The sequence below is a fragment of the Meleagris gallopavo genome, chromosome 1 (assembly GCF_000146605.3).
Source record: "Meleagris gallopavo isolate NT-WF06-2002-E0010 breed Aviagen turkey brand Nicholas breeding stock chromosome 1, Turkey_5.1, whole genome shotgun sequence".
NCBI lineage: Eukaryota > Metazoa > Chordata > Aves > Galliformes > Phasianidae > Meleagris > Meleagris gallopavo.
Genome location: NC_015011.2, coordinates 67,515,032 through 67,527,899, shown reverse-complemented (window position 1 = coordinate 67,527,899; position 12,868 = coordinate 67,515,032). Strand labels below are relative to the sequence as shown.

Genomic DNA, 12,868 nt, shown 5'->3' with positions numbered 1-12,868 from the left:
TTTTTTTTTTTGAAGTATTCAAATTCCATGTCAATATTTGTTTCTAGGTAGATGATGAAGAGCTACAAGATGAGCCTCTCCAGATCACAGTTCTTGATCATGATACCTACAGTGCCAATGATGCTATTGGCAAAGTATACATTGATATTGATCCTTTGCTCTATAGTGAAGCAGCTACAGTTATTTCAGGATGGTTTCCAATTTATGATACCATCCACGGTAAGGTTTGCTAATTTCGTTGTTTTGCATTGTTGCTTTCTGTAAGCAGTCCTCAGAAATGTGTAGTAATTTTAGCCTCAGGAGCTGGAAAGCTCCAGTTTTGGTGCTTTTATCAGCTCTTCAGTAAGTTAAGAATGCTGTCTAAAATCAGTGACAAAATACTTCTGGGACTTTTCATGTTTATTAGCAGTAGTGATCATATATGAAAGATGTCTTATATTTCTGACATAAGAAAGTCTCAACTACTGTGCCAGAATTGGCTTGGCAGAATGCCTTTCATAAAATTTGTGACAAGTGGAAAACATCTTCTCATACTATTTAAAATAGTTGCTGGAAATAGTTACTGGAAAAATCAGTTAAAAGAAAAAAAAAACCCTAAAACATACTTATTCAATTATTTTGTGTTTACTAAAAGAATGTATTTTTGCTGAAGTTACTTAGGATGTGCCTTCCTGGGGTGCTGGATAAGCTTCATTTGAGATGATGGGACAGGATATGACAAACATAAAATGCAGGGTGAAACTCCATTTCCCTGCCAGCAGTCCTAGGTAGAGTTCTTCAGAGTATCTTGAGGGTATGAGAAAATTAAATTAATGATACTTTTGCCTTAGATTTTAAGGAGGCAGAGCATCCATCCCAGGAAATTAAGGTCCATTTACAGCAAGCTGTCTTCTTGAATACCTTACTGCAGAACATATGTGTGGGTATTAATACTGTCATAGTTTATTATACAGTGGGAATTAAATGACTTAAGTATTTTAAAACCTAATTATATTTAATTCGCGGAAAAGCATTAGTAATATTTATTGGATGGTCATCATAACCAGTGATAATTATTTTTCTTACTGCATTTCTAACAGCTATAGTGAAAAAGTGTCTTAGAAAATATTGCATGTTTTGATTTTTTTTGAAATTCCACTCCCATTTTCTTATTGGATGCTTTCTTTTGAACTCTTGTCTCAGGATGTGTGCAACTTGTATGTCGGAGAATTAGACTTCCCTGTATTTTCTAGTTCTGTTGGTTTTTCACAGCTCTTTTTTCTACTTAGATAAAACAAAAATTAATTTCATGCTTGTAGCAATAGATTCTAATTATCTCAATGCTTGGCAAACATTAATTAATGCTTTCTTAAAAGAAAACAGACATTTATCTATATTTATTTAAATTTTTTTCTTGCTCCCTAGCCTGATTATTTGTGAAAATGTGTGAGTTTGATGCACTTCCTGCTACAGTAAATGTAGGCTTCTTTCTGTTGGAATTTGGGAAGATAACTGTGGGTGACTTTACTGCAATAATGTCTGTCAGTCTGTGAATCTGATGATTTTTCTGAGTTGGATATTTCTGTCCTGAACGCTTCTGAAGTCACTAGAGATCAGATTCATCAAGAAGTTTAGCCCTCAATATGTCAGAATCCATAATAACATGATGTGAAAGGATTTAGTTAGTGGGTGCAGGAAAAGGAGCAGAAAAATCTAAAAAGGAACAGCTGTGTTCTGAAGAAATCCAGCCTTATTAATAAGATTTAGTTGTAGTCAAAAGATTAAGCTTTACCTAATCTGTAGTACCTTATTTTATATATTTATTCACAAAATATTTTACATTACCTGCTTTCTGGTTCTCAGAAGAGCTGTAACTTTTCTCATTGTATTGACTTCAGCTTTACCATAATCTTGCTACTATTTGAAGGAGAAAATGTAAAATGCTCTGAACAACACAAAAAAACTTGATGTGAATGGGATTAGTTTTGAGGTATCTATAATCCAAAGTAGTCCTACCTTTTGCTGAGCGTGTCCTAGGACAGTATCACAGAACTTACCTACTTGATTTCTTGCCCTGCCAGCACCGATGGTAGCAGCTCAAGGGAACAAGCAGCACTTGCTCCCTGCAGCTGGGCCCACTGCAATAGCAGGCAGCTGATGGCTTCTCTTTTCCCAGTACTACCCTTCTAAAATCCTGTTTGGTGCAGCAGGTATTTGATGATCGTTGCTTGTGTGGCTTCAGCCTTAAAGGCTGGGCAGAACTAGCAGCTTCCTGTGAAAGGGCATCTCTATGGCACAGTTGAAGACAAGGAGATGCCATCCTGCTCCTCTGGCCCAGGCTAGAACTGACACGTTAGCAGTCAGTTGAACCAGGCAGTTCTATTAGGATTGTATTACATTCTTTGAGGAAATACTATCCCAATGATAATAGAAGTTGCGTCAGTTACTAAGTAGAGAGATTACAGAATAGCTAGTTCTGTATTGTTTTTTAATACCATTTCATGTTTTCTTTTTGATAGGTATACGTGGGGAGATTAATGTGGTGGTGAAAGTAGATCTCTTCAATGATTTAAACAGATTCAGGCAGTCATCGTGTGGAGTAAAGTTTTTTTGCAGTAAGTAGAGGAAAAGAAGGAAAACCAAAGGTTTTTTTTCCTTCTTTCTTTACTGACTCTGTTTCCCTCCACTTACCAATTCATTGCGTAAACCCACTGTGGATTATGTTGACAGCAGTAGCAAATGCAGAAAATATGTTTAGTTTGCTTCTTTTTTAATTTTTTTTCTTTCATATATATTTCAAAGCAGTGTAGATAGCTTCCCCTTTCCTCCCATCTTTCTGATCATTATGTTACTTTGAGTGAATATTCTGTTAAAGAGGTAAAAAGTCAAAAAGTTTCAGAATGGTACGTGTTTTAGAAACATTGTAATCAGTACACTGGGCAATTACTGGCCTTACAGCATTTCTCAGAACAAAATTGCTTTGGTGTGTCCATATTTTAACAGATGAATCTATCTGATACAGGAATGGAGCTTAACAGGAAAAAAAAAGCGTGGATTACATTCTGGTATCACATCAGTGTCTAGATGTAATTTTCTATTAGTCTTTGAATTCATTTCTCGTAGATTCATACCTTGCATCTTTTTATATTTCTTCAACAGCTACATCTATTCCGAAATGTTACAGAGCAGTAATAATTCATGGATTTGTGGAAGAACTGGTAGTTAATGAAGACCCAGAATACCAATGGATAGACCGAATACGTACACCAAGAGCGTCAAATGAGGCTAGACAAAGACTCATTTCTCTGATGTCAGGTATTAAATATGCAGACTGCAATGGTTATTGCTGCTTTGTAAAAGAAGTCACCATTCAAATTAGTGACTTAGTTTTCAGACAAGGTTGTGTTATAATTTTTGGTATTAACTGTTTATTTTTTCAGTTCACATTATCTCATGTTTCAGAAGGTTCTGTTGTTCTAACTGATGACTAGTGTGACAGAAAGTCCATCCCACCCCTGTTGGTGATGCCATACTGCTACGTGACTTAATGGTTGTTTTTAGCAAGGCTAAAAAAGAAATGGAACTCCCTTGAAGATGTTCTTCACCCATATGAAGAGTATTAGTGATACTTTGAGTCTGATAAAGATAGCATAAACTGCCCTCTTTGCGCTTCATTGAAGTATGTGTCTGTAGGCATGATCTCAGACATAGTGTACTGATACATACCTTATTCATCATCTTTTCTAAGTCAAGATTGTCTCCCATTTTGAGGAATGCTTCTGTATTGCCTTGCAACTCTTCAGGATATGCTTACAATTTCTGGACAGACTAGTCACTGGAATTCCAATTTATATCTCCACAGTATCAGTTACCGTCATAGATTGTCTTTCTGTCTGTCTTTCTGTCTGTCTGTCTGGTATTATAAACATTTATGAATACCGCTTGTGAGCCAAGGTCCCCATCTCTGTGACAGTGGAGCAAAACAAATGAGTCCTGCACTAGAGACTGGAGGACTTGTACACTAAGAGAAGAGACAACCAGTACTGGAGGTGTAAGGAGTACAGTGAAATGTTGAAAAAATAATCATTAGAACAGTAGGTAGTGGCTTCAGTTCTCTAATAGGCTCTTAATGTTATCAGGTATCTTGTAGATACAACCAGTTTCAGGGCAGATCCTAGAAGAAAAAGTTAATTTTGTTTTGCAAATGTATGGCGATGTTTAGTAAAAGGGGCAACCTAAACAGAATATGGAGGTGATACTCAGTATCTTCACTAAGAGAGCCAGTAGATACCGTGGGAGTATGTGGAACAATATTGCCATAACTGACATGAATTATGAAAAATATGATTTAAAAAAGCTTTAATTCCTCTGGTATGCCATTTTACAGGATTAATGTTTGTAAATCCCTTTTCTTACATAAAAGTTGAAAATATGTAAAAGAGCGCATGTGGAAGTGCTGCTGTGTTTTATTACTGTTCTCACTCATGGCAGTGACTAAGGGGAAAGGTACCAAAAAGGCCTCATAGTAACACTCTTTTATGCCATATAATGCAGTGCTTCATAATGCAATCATTGATTTGTGTCTGAAGAATCCTGAGGAATTCTGTAACTTTTCTGAGCATGGCTCCTTACTTCTGCAGTCAGAATTGACATCATGTGTGATGAGTCATACTTACAGTAACAGAGATTTTCAGTCTTTGTGTGCAGTTCTTGGTTTGCAGTAGTAGTGTATTTGGAATTATGTTTTGCTTAATTTATGTCATATGTTGTTTTTTAGATGAGGTTACCAAGTAAAGTAATATCAATTTAAAAAGAACTAAAAGCATGAATAAGGTTAAATGAAGTTAAATAGGTTTTGAGTGTTTGTGAGTACAAAAGTAATAGATTTTCACGAGTTTCAAAGATGTTGCATTAGATTGAACTGTATGAAGGAGTGTCTATAATCTTGATCATCCCTTTCTCTGTCTCTGAATAAACAAAAAAGAGAATAGCTCATGAGAATTTAAAGTAAATAAATAAATTACAAAATAACAAGCTATAGTTGCAATTAGAATAGATTTAGGGGAAAAGAGTGAAAACTAATGAAATATCACTTTGTGTTATAGGAAGAAGAGGTTGTGCTGAACGTAATTATATAAAATTAGAACTATTACCCGTTTTTTTTGATCAAAAGTTCCAAAATCAGAGAGGAAAAAACCCACAAAAAAAAATAGGAAAAGTTCACTGCAATTACCTATGAGCTTTTCACCTTTTGTGTTGTAGGTGAGCTGCAAAGGAAGATTGGCTTGAAAGTCCTTGAAATGAGAGGAAATGCTGTTGTTGGTTATTTGCAGTGTTTTGATTTGGAGGGAGAATCTGGACTGGTAGTACGAGCCATAGGAACAGCCTGCACGTTGGATAAATTAAGTAGCACATCAGCATTTTTACCTGCATGTAACTCTCCATCCAAAGAAATGAAGGAGTAAGTATGAATTACTAGCTTTTAGGGGAGCAAACTTCATTTCTTTTCATAGTCATTCAGTTTTACATAATAGGTGTTATTTTCCCCCCTTTCCCCCTCCAGAATCTGTTTTCTTTTGCAGTTGTTTTTGTTTTTTTATTTTTGTCTGGAATTCAGTTTTATATTCTACAGTTTTAAAATGATGTGGCTTACTTATGTTATTTCTTTAGAAGCTGGGGTGCTATTATGGCTTTTTTTTGTATTTATATTGCTAGCAGAAGTATTATTCTTGGTCTGGGATTCACAAATTTCCCAATGAATAATTAGTTTGCAGTGACTGTGTTTGTGCAACAAATGGTTCTGTGAAGACTTAATGATATGCCTTGTATTTAAGATGTTCTAATTGGAGTACAGTCAAGTTTGAGTAGTTGTGCTGATCATAGAAGGGTTTGCACAGTTCAGTCAGCGGTTTAGAGAGTGACCCTAGATAGGCTCATCTTTTCTTGTGTCCTTTGCTTTTTATTGTTGCAGAACAGGTAGGGCTAAAGTGTACTTGCAGAGGATATTGTTTATGATGGGAGAAATATAACAGAAACCAGTAAATTCTACTGCAGCGTTAAAGGCAGTGTGCCCGCAAATTTTTAATGTGCAGAGAAGTTAGTAGGGAAATACTTGCAGTCTCTAATTTTTGCTTGGATAAATTAGTGACTTTCTGTTTGAAAGTGTCAGCCAATTTGTAGAAGGAAAAATCAGCACTACGAAGTGTACTACTTCCATAATGTTCCCAGATGTCTTTATTAACTTACTGTTATGTTATTGCACTAAAAATCAGACATTTTCTAGGAAGCAATGTGCTCTGGCTTCTCAGAAGTAGTTTTCTGTTTCAAATAATAGCTTGTTTAACTTGTCTTTGTTTTAAAACTTTGCCATCGAAAGAGCTTCTGGATACACTGCAGCATGAAGTAACAGTGATGATTTAAAACAAACAAAAAGCTTGGACCTGGCAACCACCAACTTAAAAGGCTTTCGTAGATAACTCTGGAGTGAAAGATAGAAATTTCATCCCCCAAATAATCCATGTTTAGCAGCTTGGTAGTGAATGTTGACAGAATTGTTGTCCCTCAGGCTAAAAAGTGAGACTGTTTCTCAAAGCCAGCAAAGTCAACTAATGCTTCTTATTATTGGCTCTACTAACTTGATGCACTGTTGCCAAAAAATCAATTTATAATCATAAGCTAGTGCTTAAGCTGTTCCTTTCTCTCTTTATTTCATCTGGACTCTTGCATGCTAGGAATTAAAATTCTTAGTCTGCTTAAAATAAGAGATCTCCTCTAGCTAAACTTCCCTGAAATCATTTATAACATAACTTTGCAACCTGTTTGTATGTATTGTTTTCTTTTCTTCCACCTTGGCTGCAAATTCTCTCAGGTCTCCGCTGGTTCATCCGCCAAGCCATGGATGCCGCTCGACTCACAACAGCCCAATTCACACTGCTACTGGCTCACGACTTACTCAGAACTTCTCTGTGTCTGTTCCCACTCTCATCTACACTGGTACGAGACTGCTCAGACTCAAGAGCTGGGGAGAGGCAGGCCACAAGGCACAGTGGTCGCAAAGTGCAGGCAGGCAGGCAGTGTAGGCAGGTACCACCCATCTTTTCTCCCTCATTTTCTCGTGGAGAAACCTTCTGTTGTCAGTGAAGAACTCTGTGCAGCTCCTGAAACAAAGGCAATAGTTTCTTGAAAGTGCATCAGTCTCTTCCACAAAGCCACACTCTTTGTTTCTCTTTAATAAATTTATTTTCTAAGAAATTAAGTAAAAATAAGTTGATAAATCTGAGTAACGTTTGCTGTGTTACAGTCCTTAGGGGAAACCATGTTTTGATTGGAGTTAATAATTGCTTTCAGGCATAATTCAGATATAATACTTTGGTTTTAAAATGGTTATATGAAGGGGTATGTGCCATTTGTGGAAGAGACAACTTTGGAGAGCAGGTAAGTCGATCTGTGCATAAGTGAACTGTTTGTCAATATAGCTGTTCCCATAAAGATACTCCTCTTTGCTCTGTTTTTAGCTGTGGCATGCTGTTGATGCTATAGGATAAGGAAACATTTTTTTTTCTTCTTAAAATGTATATGTGTGTATATACATAAATGTATGGATATGTATAAACACAAATATAACTTGAAATCATTTTTCTTCATTAAACTAACTCAAATGTTGTGTATATGACTAGATTTTTAAGCCATGAACTGTTTTCAATTTTTTCTTTTGCATATATATATATATATTTTTTTCTTTTGGTCCCATCCCATGCCTTTCATTTGGCTTAATTGTTTCATTGTAGATTATCAGCATCTATCTGTAGAGTGCTGAGTGGTTAAACAGCATTTGCCTTTGGCCTCATCCCCAGTCTCGCACCTAAGGAATAGCTGCTGGCCCTGCCCCAACCCCATCCTGGTGTTTGGATCATGCTGCTGTCAGCCAGGTCCTTTGGCACAGGATTACTGAATGTCTTTCCACCTTCTTCTGGCAGGATTCCCTTCAATGAAGATCCCAATCCCAATACTCATTCATCAGGACCCTCCACCCCTCTGAAAAACCAAACCTATTCCTTTTCACCTTCCAAGTCCTACAGTCGACAGTCCTCTTCTTCTGACACAGATTTGAGTTTGACACCCAAAACTGGTAAGGCGCTTCCACCCACTTTTTGTTTAATTTGTGTTTCTCTTTTTATATTTTCATTCAACCTCTTTTTGCTTTTTGACATTTAAGTTATCAAAATTATGTTGAAATTGGAGACTTCAGATAGCACTTTTTTTTGTGCTTGAAAGAATTTCTGTAGGCTGAAAATTTAAATCCTGCCTTATGTTTCCGCTAAGGTGGATAACGTTAGAATTACATTTTTAACACAACTGGGTTCAGTCCTAAATAAAATATTGCAGAGCATTAAGGGCGTCCGAAGTAATCGCCTTTTTCTTATTTCCTCCATTTCATGTTACATACGGATCATGGGAGTTCGTTTCTCACCATAATGTTAACAGGCAGTTTTCTTACCAAAGCTGTAATTTTCTAGCATTATGTATTGTGCTGTAGGTGTACTGTTGTATACATATCTCTGTGTCTATTTAACTCCCTCTTGAAAATGCCATATTAGAAATCGTGCAGCTACTGCCTATTAAATTTTCTTGGCATACAGGAATTACATACACAGTCTACTTGTTGATTGTAACCTAAATAATACTGCAGTCATCATCTAAAAGCATTTTTCTTCCTTCGTTGTTCTATCAAAGTTTCTTCAGCTTGTTTGAGTCTTCCCTTCTTTTTTTTCTTAGTCTGTGGTTGCAATCATGGCAGTAACAATGTCAGCACAGCTCAAAGAATTACATTGTTTATTATTGTGTGGCCAGTGCCCTGAGTTTTACCAGCATAGTGCTAAAAATGTTGCGGAATTGTTTATAAAAGCTTGGTTGTTTTTTTTTTTTTTTTTTAAATGGTGTTTTAAATTGTGGTATTTGGAGCTCAGAACGTTCTTGTTTCCATTTAATCATGACAGTTTTTTAAGTATGTTAAAATAGTTGATTCAGCTTTATCTGATAGCATCCCATCCTTTCAAGAATTTTCCCAAGGAGCTAAATGTAATATTGCATTCACATGCACTTGTATTAAATGTTTTACCTAGTTTACTCTCCAAATTTCTGTTGAAAAATGTTCCAGTTATGGGAGCTGTCTTAGTTCTGTCATTTCCACCCTGCTTAAAAAAACAAACCCAACCAGCCAAAACAAAGAAACAAACAAACAAAAAACCCAAAGAAATGACAACGAAAACAAACAAAGCCAAAAAGCCCACATTACCACTTTATTTTGTGGTCCTTTTGTGTAAATGATGACTATTGTGTTTGTTTTGTGGAATATTTGAAAATATGTTTGTTTTGATCAGATTTTCATGGTAAGGACCGTGTGGTGTAAAGGATTAAAATGTAATGGAAGTGGTTATTCTGAATTTATGAAGGTGGCAACTCGCTGTGAATTCACCAAGTTTTTGAAGCAGCAGCCTTAACTTGGTTACTGGCAATGTTACGTAGTTGGATGTTTCCTTTCTTTTGATTCATTTGTTTATAATTAAACCAGGTTATATAATTGCCACCTTTTAGGAATTCTGAAGTATGTAGAGCAAGCAGACCTATGTTCCACCTGTCCTTTTAGCATCAAATCTAACAGTGGGTGTGCTTTTGCTTGCTAGCACTTTTTCTCAGCTTTTAACTCTGCTGCTGAATCGTGTCTTAAGAAGATTTGCCAAATGCATTTAAAAATTCACTATCTAGGTGTTACATACTAAATTTTGAATCTCAGTAGCTTGAAGAACAACATTGTTCAGTAATTTGCTTTACCTAAAAGACAATACAAAATAAAATACAAAATATGTTTCCATAATGTACTGAATTCATTATGTTGCTTCTAACAATACACAGTATGTGTTAGGACCTGTATTTTTCCTTTTCAAGCTAGAGAAGTTAGTACTAAAACAATATCCGTTGTTGTCTTGACACAACCTGTTAAACATAAAATTTGAGATAGCAGCATTTCCTCATTTTTCTGCAATACATGATAGTCTTTTATTTCTCAGTCAGGTAGCTGGTATGTTCACATGCTTGAGATGGAGACTGACCTGGAAAAAGAGTGCAGATACCACAATTTCACAGTATGAATAATTAAACAGGGGAGATGGAAACTCGGATCTGCTTAAGTGTCCAGTTTCCAGTAGCTGCAAAATCAGGAGACTGCTATGCTAATACCTTAGAGAAAATACAGCTGTGGTTGCATTATATATTCTGCTCTGTATATGCTCTAAATAGAAGAAAAACTTTTTCAGATCTGGGAAGACTTGTTTTGGTTTGAAACTGGGTTTCTTCTGTGCATAGTGATCTATTTTATGCTGCTGCAAATTAATAGGAATATTAGGCTGACAAAAAGCATTGCATATTATTTGATGTGATATTTGGAGGAAATTGAAAAGGTGGGAACTTCTTTTCTTGGTGGGACCTTAGAATTCAACAGGATATAAGATTCCAAAGAACTTTTTACCGAAGTGATCAAAGTAACTTCTTATTTAGCTTTTATTTCATAACACCTATCAAATTTTGTATACAATTTAAAAGAAATGTTAGATTATCAAGGCTTTTTAATAAGACGAGGTAATTTAAAAATAAAGTTGATCAGTTCGTGTTTTTTGATAACGTGCTTCTCATTCATATTGTGTAGCTGTACTGTCCTTCCATTTCTTTGTATGTTGAGGAATAGCTCAGCAGTGAGTGTGGGTTCATTTGGAGGAAAAAATGCTTCATTTTGTTTTCTTTTTTCTGTTTCTTTAGTCATCTTCTGAATCTACATCTTTTTGTCTCTATTACTTTCCTCCACAGCACTTTCCCCACAGGGACCTAGGATTTTCCTGTTTCCCAGCTCCCCTACACTCTCATGTGATTCCCCACATCTTAAAAAGTCCTGTCTCCTCCTCTCGGGGTCTAGCCTTTACCCTCTACACTCTAGCCATGTCAGCCCAGTTGTTCTGAGGAAAAGTGTTTCTTTCACTGAAGAGCTGCTTCTGGCTGCTTCTGGTAGGATCAATCTATTATGGCCTTTTAAACATTTTAAGCAAATGTTGTTGCTATTTGATGCAGGGACATTTAACACACAGCCTTCTATAACCCAGTGTTTTTGTTAGCCTCTGAAAACTGCTGGCTACATGACTGTCCATACCATCTCTCAGCTGTGCCCTAGAAGCTTGTAACAGCTTCAGAATTTCACGCCATAGAGGATTTGAAGCATGTAATTCACGCTAAAGAACTTCCTCGTTTCCCCTCCCAATTTTCTTTGGTAACTGGACTAAATTAATAGACTTTTTTTCCCCCTTCTCATTCACTTCAGCTTGTTGTTCCTCTGTTTTGCATGGAACAAGTACTTGCTCATTAATTCATTCATAATGTTTGGAATTATGGCTATCAGATGGCTAGCAACTCTGTTCTTTATTGCGCCTTGAGCAAAGTCCGTACAGACTTTTTATTTGTACTGCACTTTTTTCCATTCCATCGGCATGCATTTAAATTATTCAGTTGATATTAGTGCCTTTTTTTTTCTGTAGAATCTGTTTTAATTAGTTTGTTTTTTTTTGTCCAGTGTTGATGCTATGTTTGTCTGTATTTAATATTGTATAGTCCCTGACAATGATATTTAGATCAACACCAAATAGTTAAAAGCAATTAAAACTTGTTTAATGGGACTATACAGATACTAATCTTATTGTTTCCTTATCCAAGAACAGCTAAAAATATTTGTTAGTAGTTATAGTCTTTTTATAGTACATGTAATATATATAGTATATACTTACAGTATATGTAATTAAATGGCAATGAGAGCCTGGTTATTTTTTGACAATGTTAGTAATGAAGTTTATGTATATCAAGATCAGCATTTCTAGATCTCCCTGTATTTTCTTAGAAGAAGTAACTACACTTCAATATATACGTACGACCTCATTCATGTTTATTTGATGCTTAACAACAAGAGAAAGGTACCTAGCAAGTGTTTTAATTAGTTAGAATTACTGTAAGAGAATCTTGCCTTCACTCATAAGCGTTTGCACTGTAGTGTGTTTGTACTTCATCTTGCTCCTGACATGTCTTTTTGTTCTTTATCCTTTTTCTTAGTGCTTTCCTGAATGTAGGTGCATTTTATTGCAGTGTCCAGTTAGCTCTGATGGTTCTAGAGACAATAAGTACCAGCGATAGCGTATTTTTAGGCATGAAATATTACCAAGAAAATGTGATTCACCAGTATTGTGTTTATTGTAGGAAAAACACAATCTTGGTATGTGCTTATTTTTTACCTTTTTATAGCGAATGCTATAGTTACACATATAACCTGCATCTCGCAGCGCTTAGTTAACCGCATAACATGTTGTTCCTTGACAACAGATCCTTGATGGCAAAGATGTTTATATATCTGATAAATTTTAGAGCTCTTCAGAGAAGTTCCCTAGTTAGGGGCTGGGGTGGAAGTGCAATATGCAAAAAAACTAACAATTAGCCATGATATGCAAAAATATAATTTATTTGTTATTCTTCATTTACAGATGATCTGCAGGTTATGTGTATGAAAACGTAGTAATCAGATAAGTGGAGCAGTTTGAAATTCTGGGCAGTATTGCTGAATTTATCTGATTGAATCAAATGAGTGAATATCTCACGGTGTTTATATTAAAAAAATATCACTACCATATATTTCAGTTCAAATGATTTGTGTTAGCTTTGCAATTCTGAGTTTCACTCATGCAATGTACAGCTACTGCTGAAATAGTGTGCAGTCACTTCCCAGTGGTTAGGAAAGGTGATTTGGTTATGCTGAAAATCTGGGAGGCAGGTTTTTTTCTTTCTTTTTTTCTTTTTGTTTTTT

At 35.8% G+C, this 12,868-nt stretch overlaps 1 protein-coding gene across 1 annotated transcript in view; it reads left to right on the top strand.

Annotated features, from left to right (window-relative positions):
* The window catches only part of C2CD5 (C2 calcium dependent domain containing 5), a 66,028-nt gene that overhangs the window by 6,722 nt on the left and 46,438 nt on the right, over window positions 1–12,868 (top strand). The window contains exons 3-8 of the mRNA XM_031553819.1: window positions 48–219; window positions 2,499–2,594; window positions 3,139–3,294; window positions 5,242–5,440; window positions 7,956–8,107; window positions 10,840–11,034. Of these exons, the coding sequence (XP_031409679.1) occupies window positions 48–219; window positions 2,499–2,594; window positions 3,139–3,294; window positions 5,242–5,440; window positions 7,956–8,107; window positions 10,840–11,034 (970 nt within the window). The remainder of the gene's footprint in view (window positions 1–47; window positions 220–2,498; window positions 2,595–3,138; window positions 3,295–5,241; window positions 5,441–7,955; window positions 8,108–10,839; window positions 11,035–12,868) is intronic.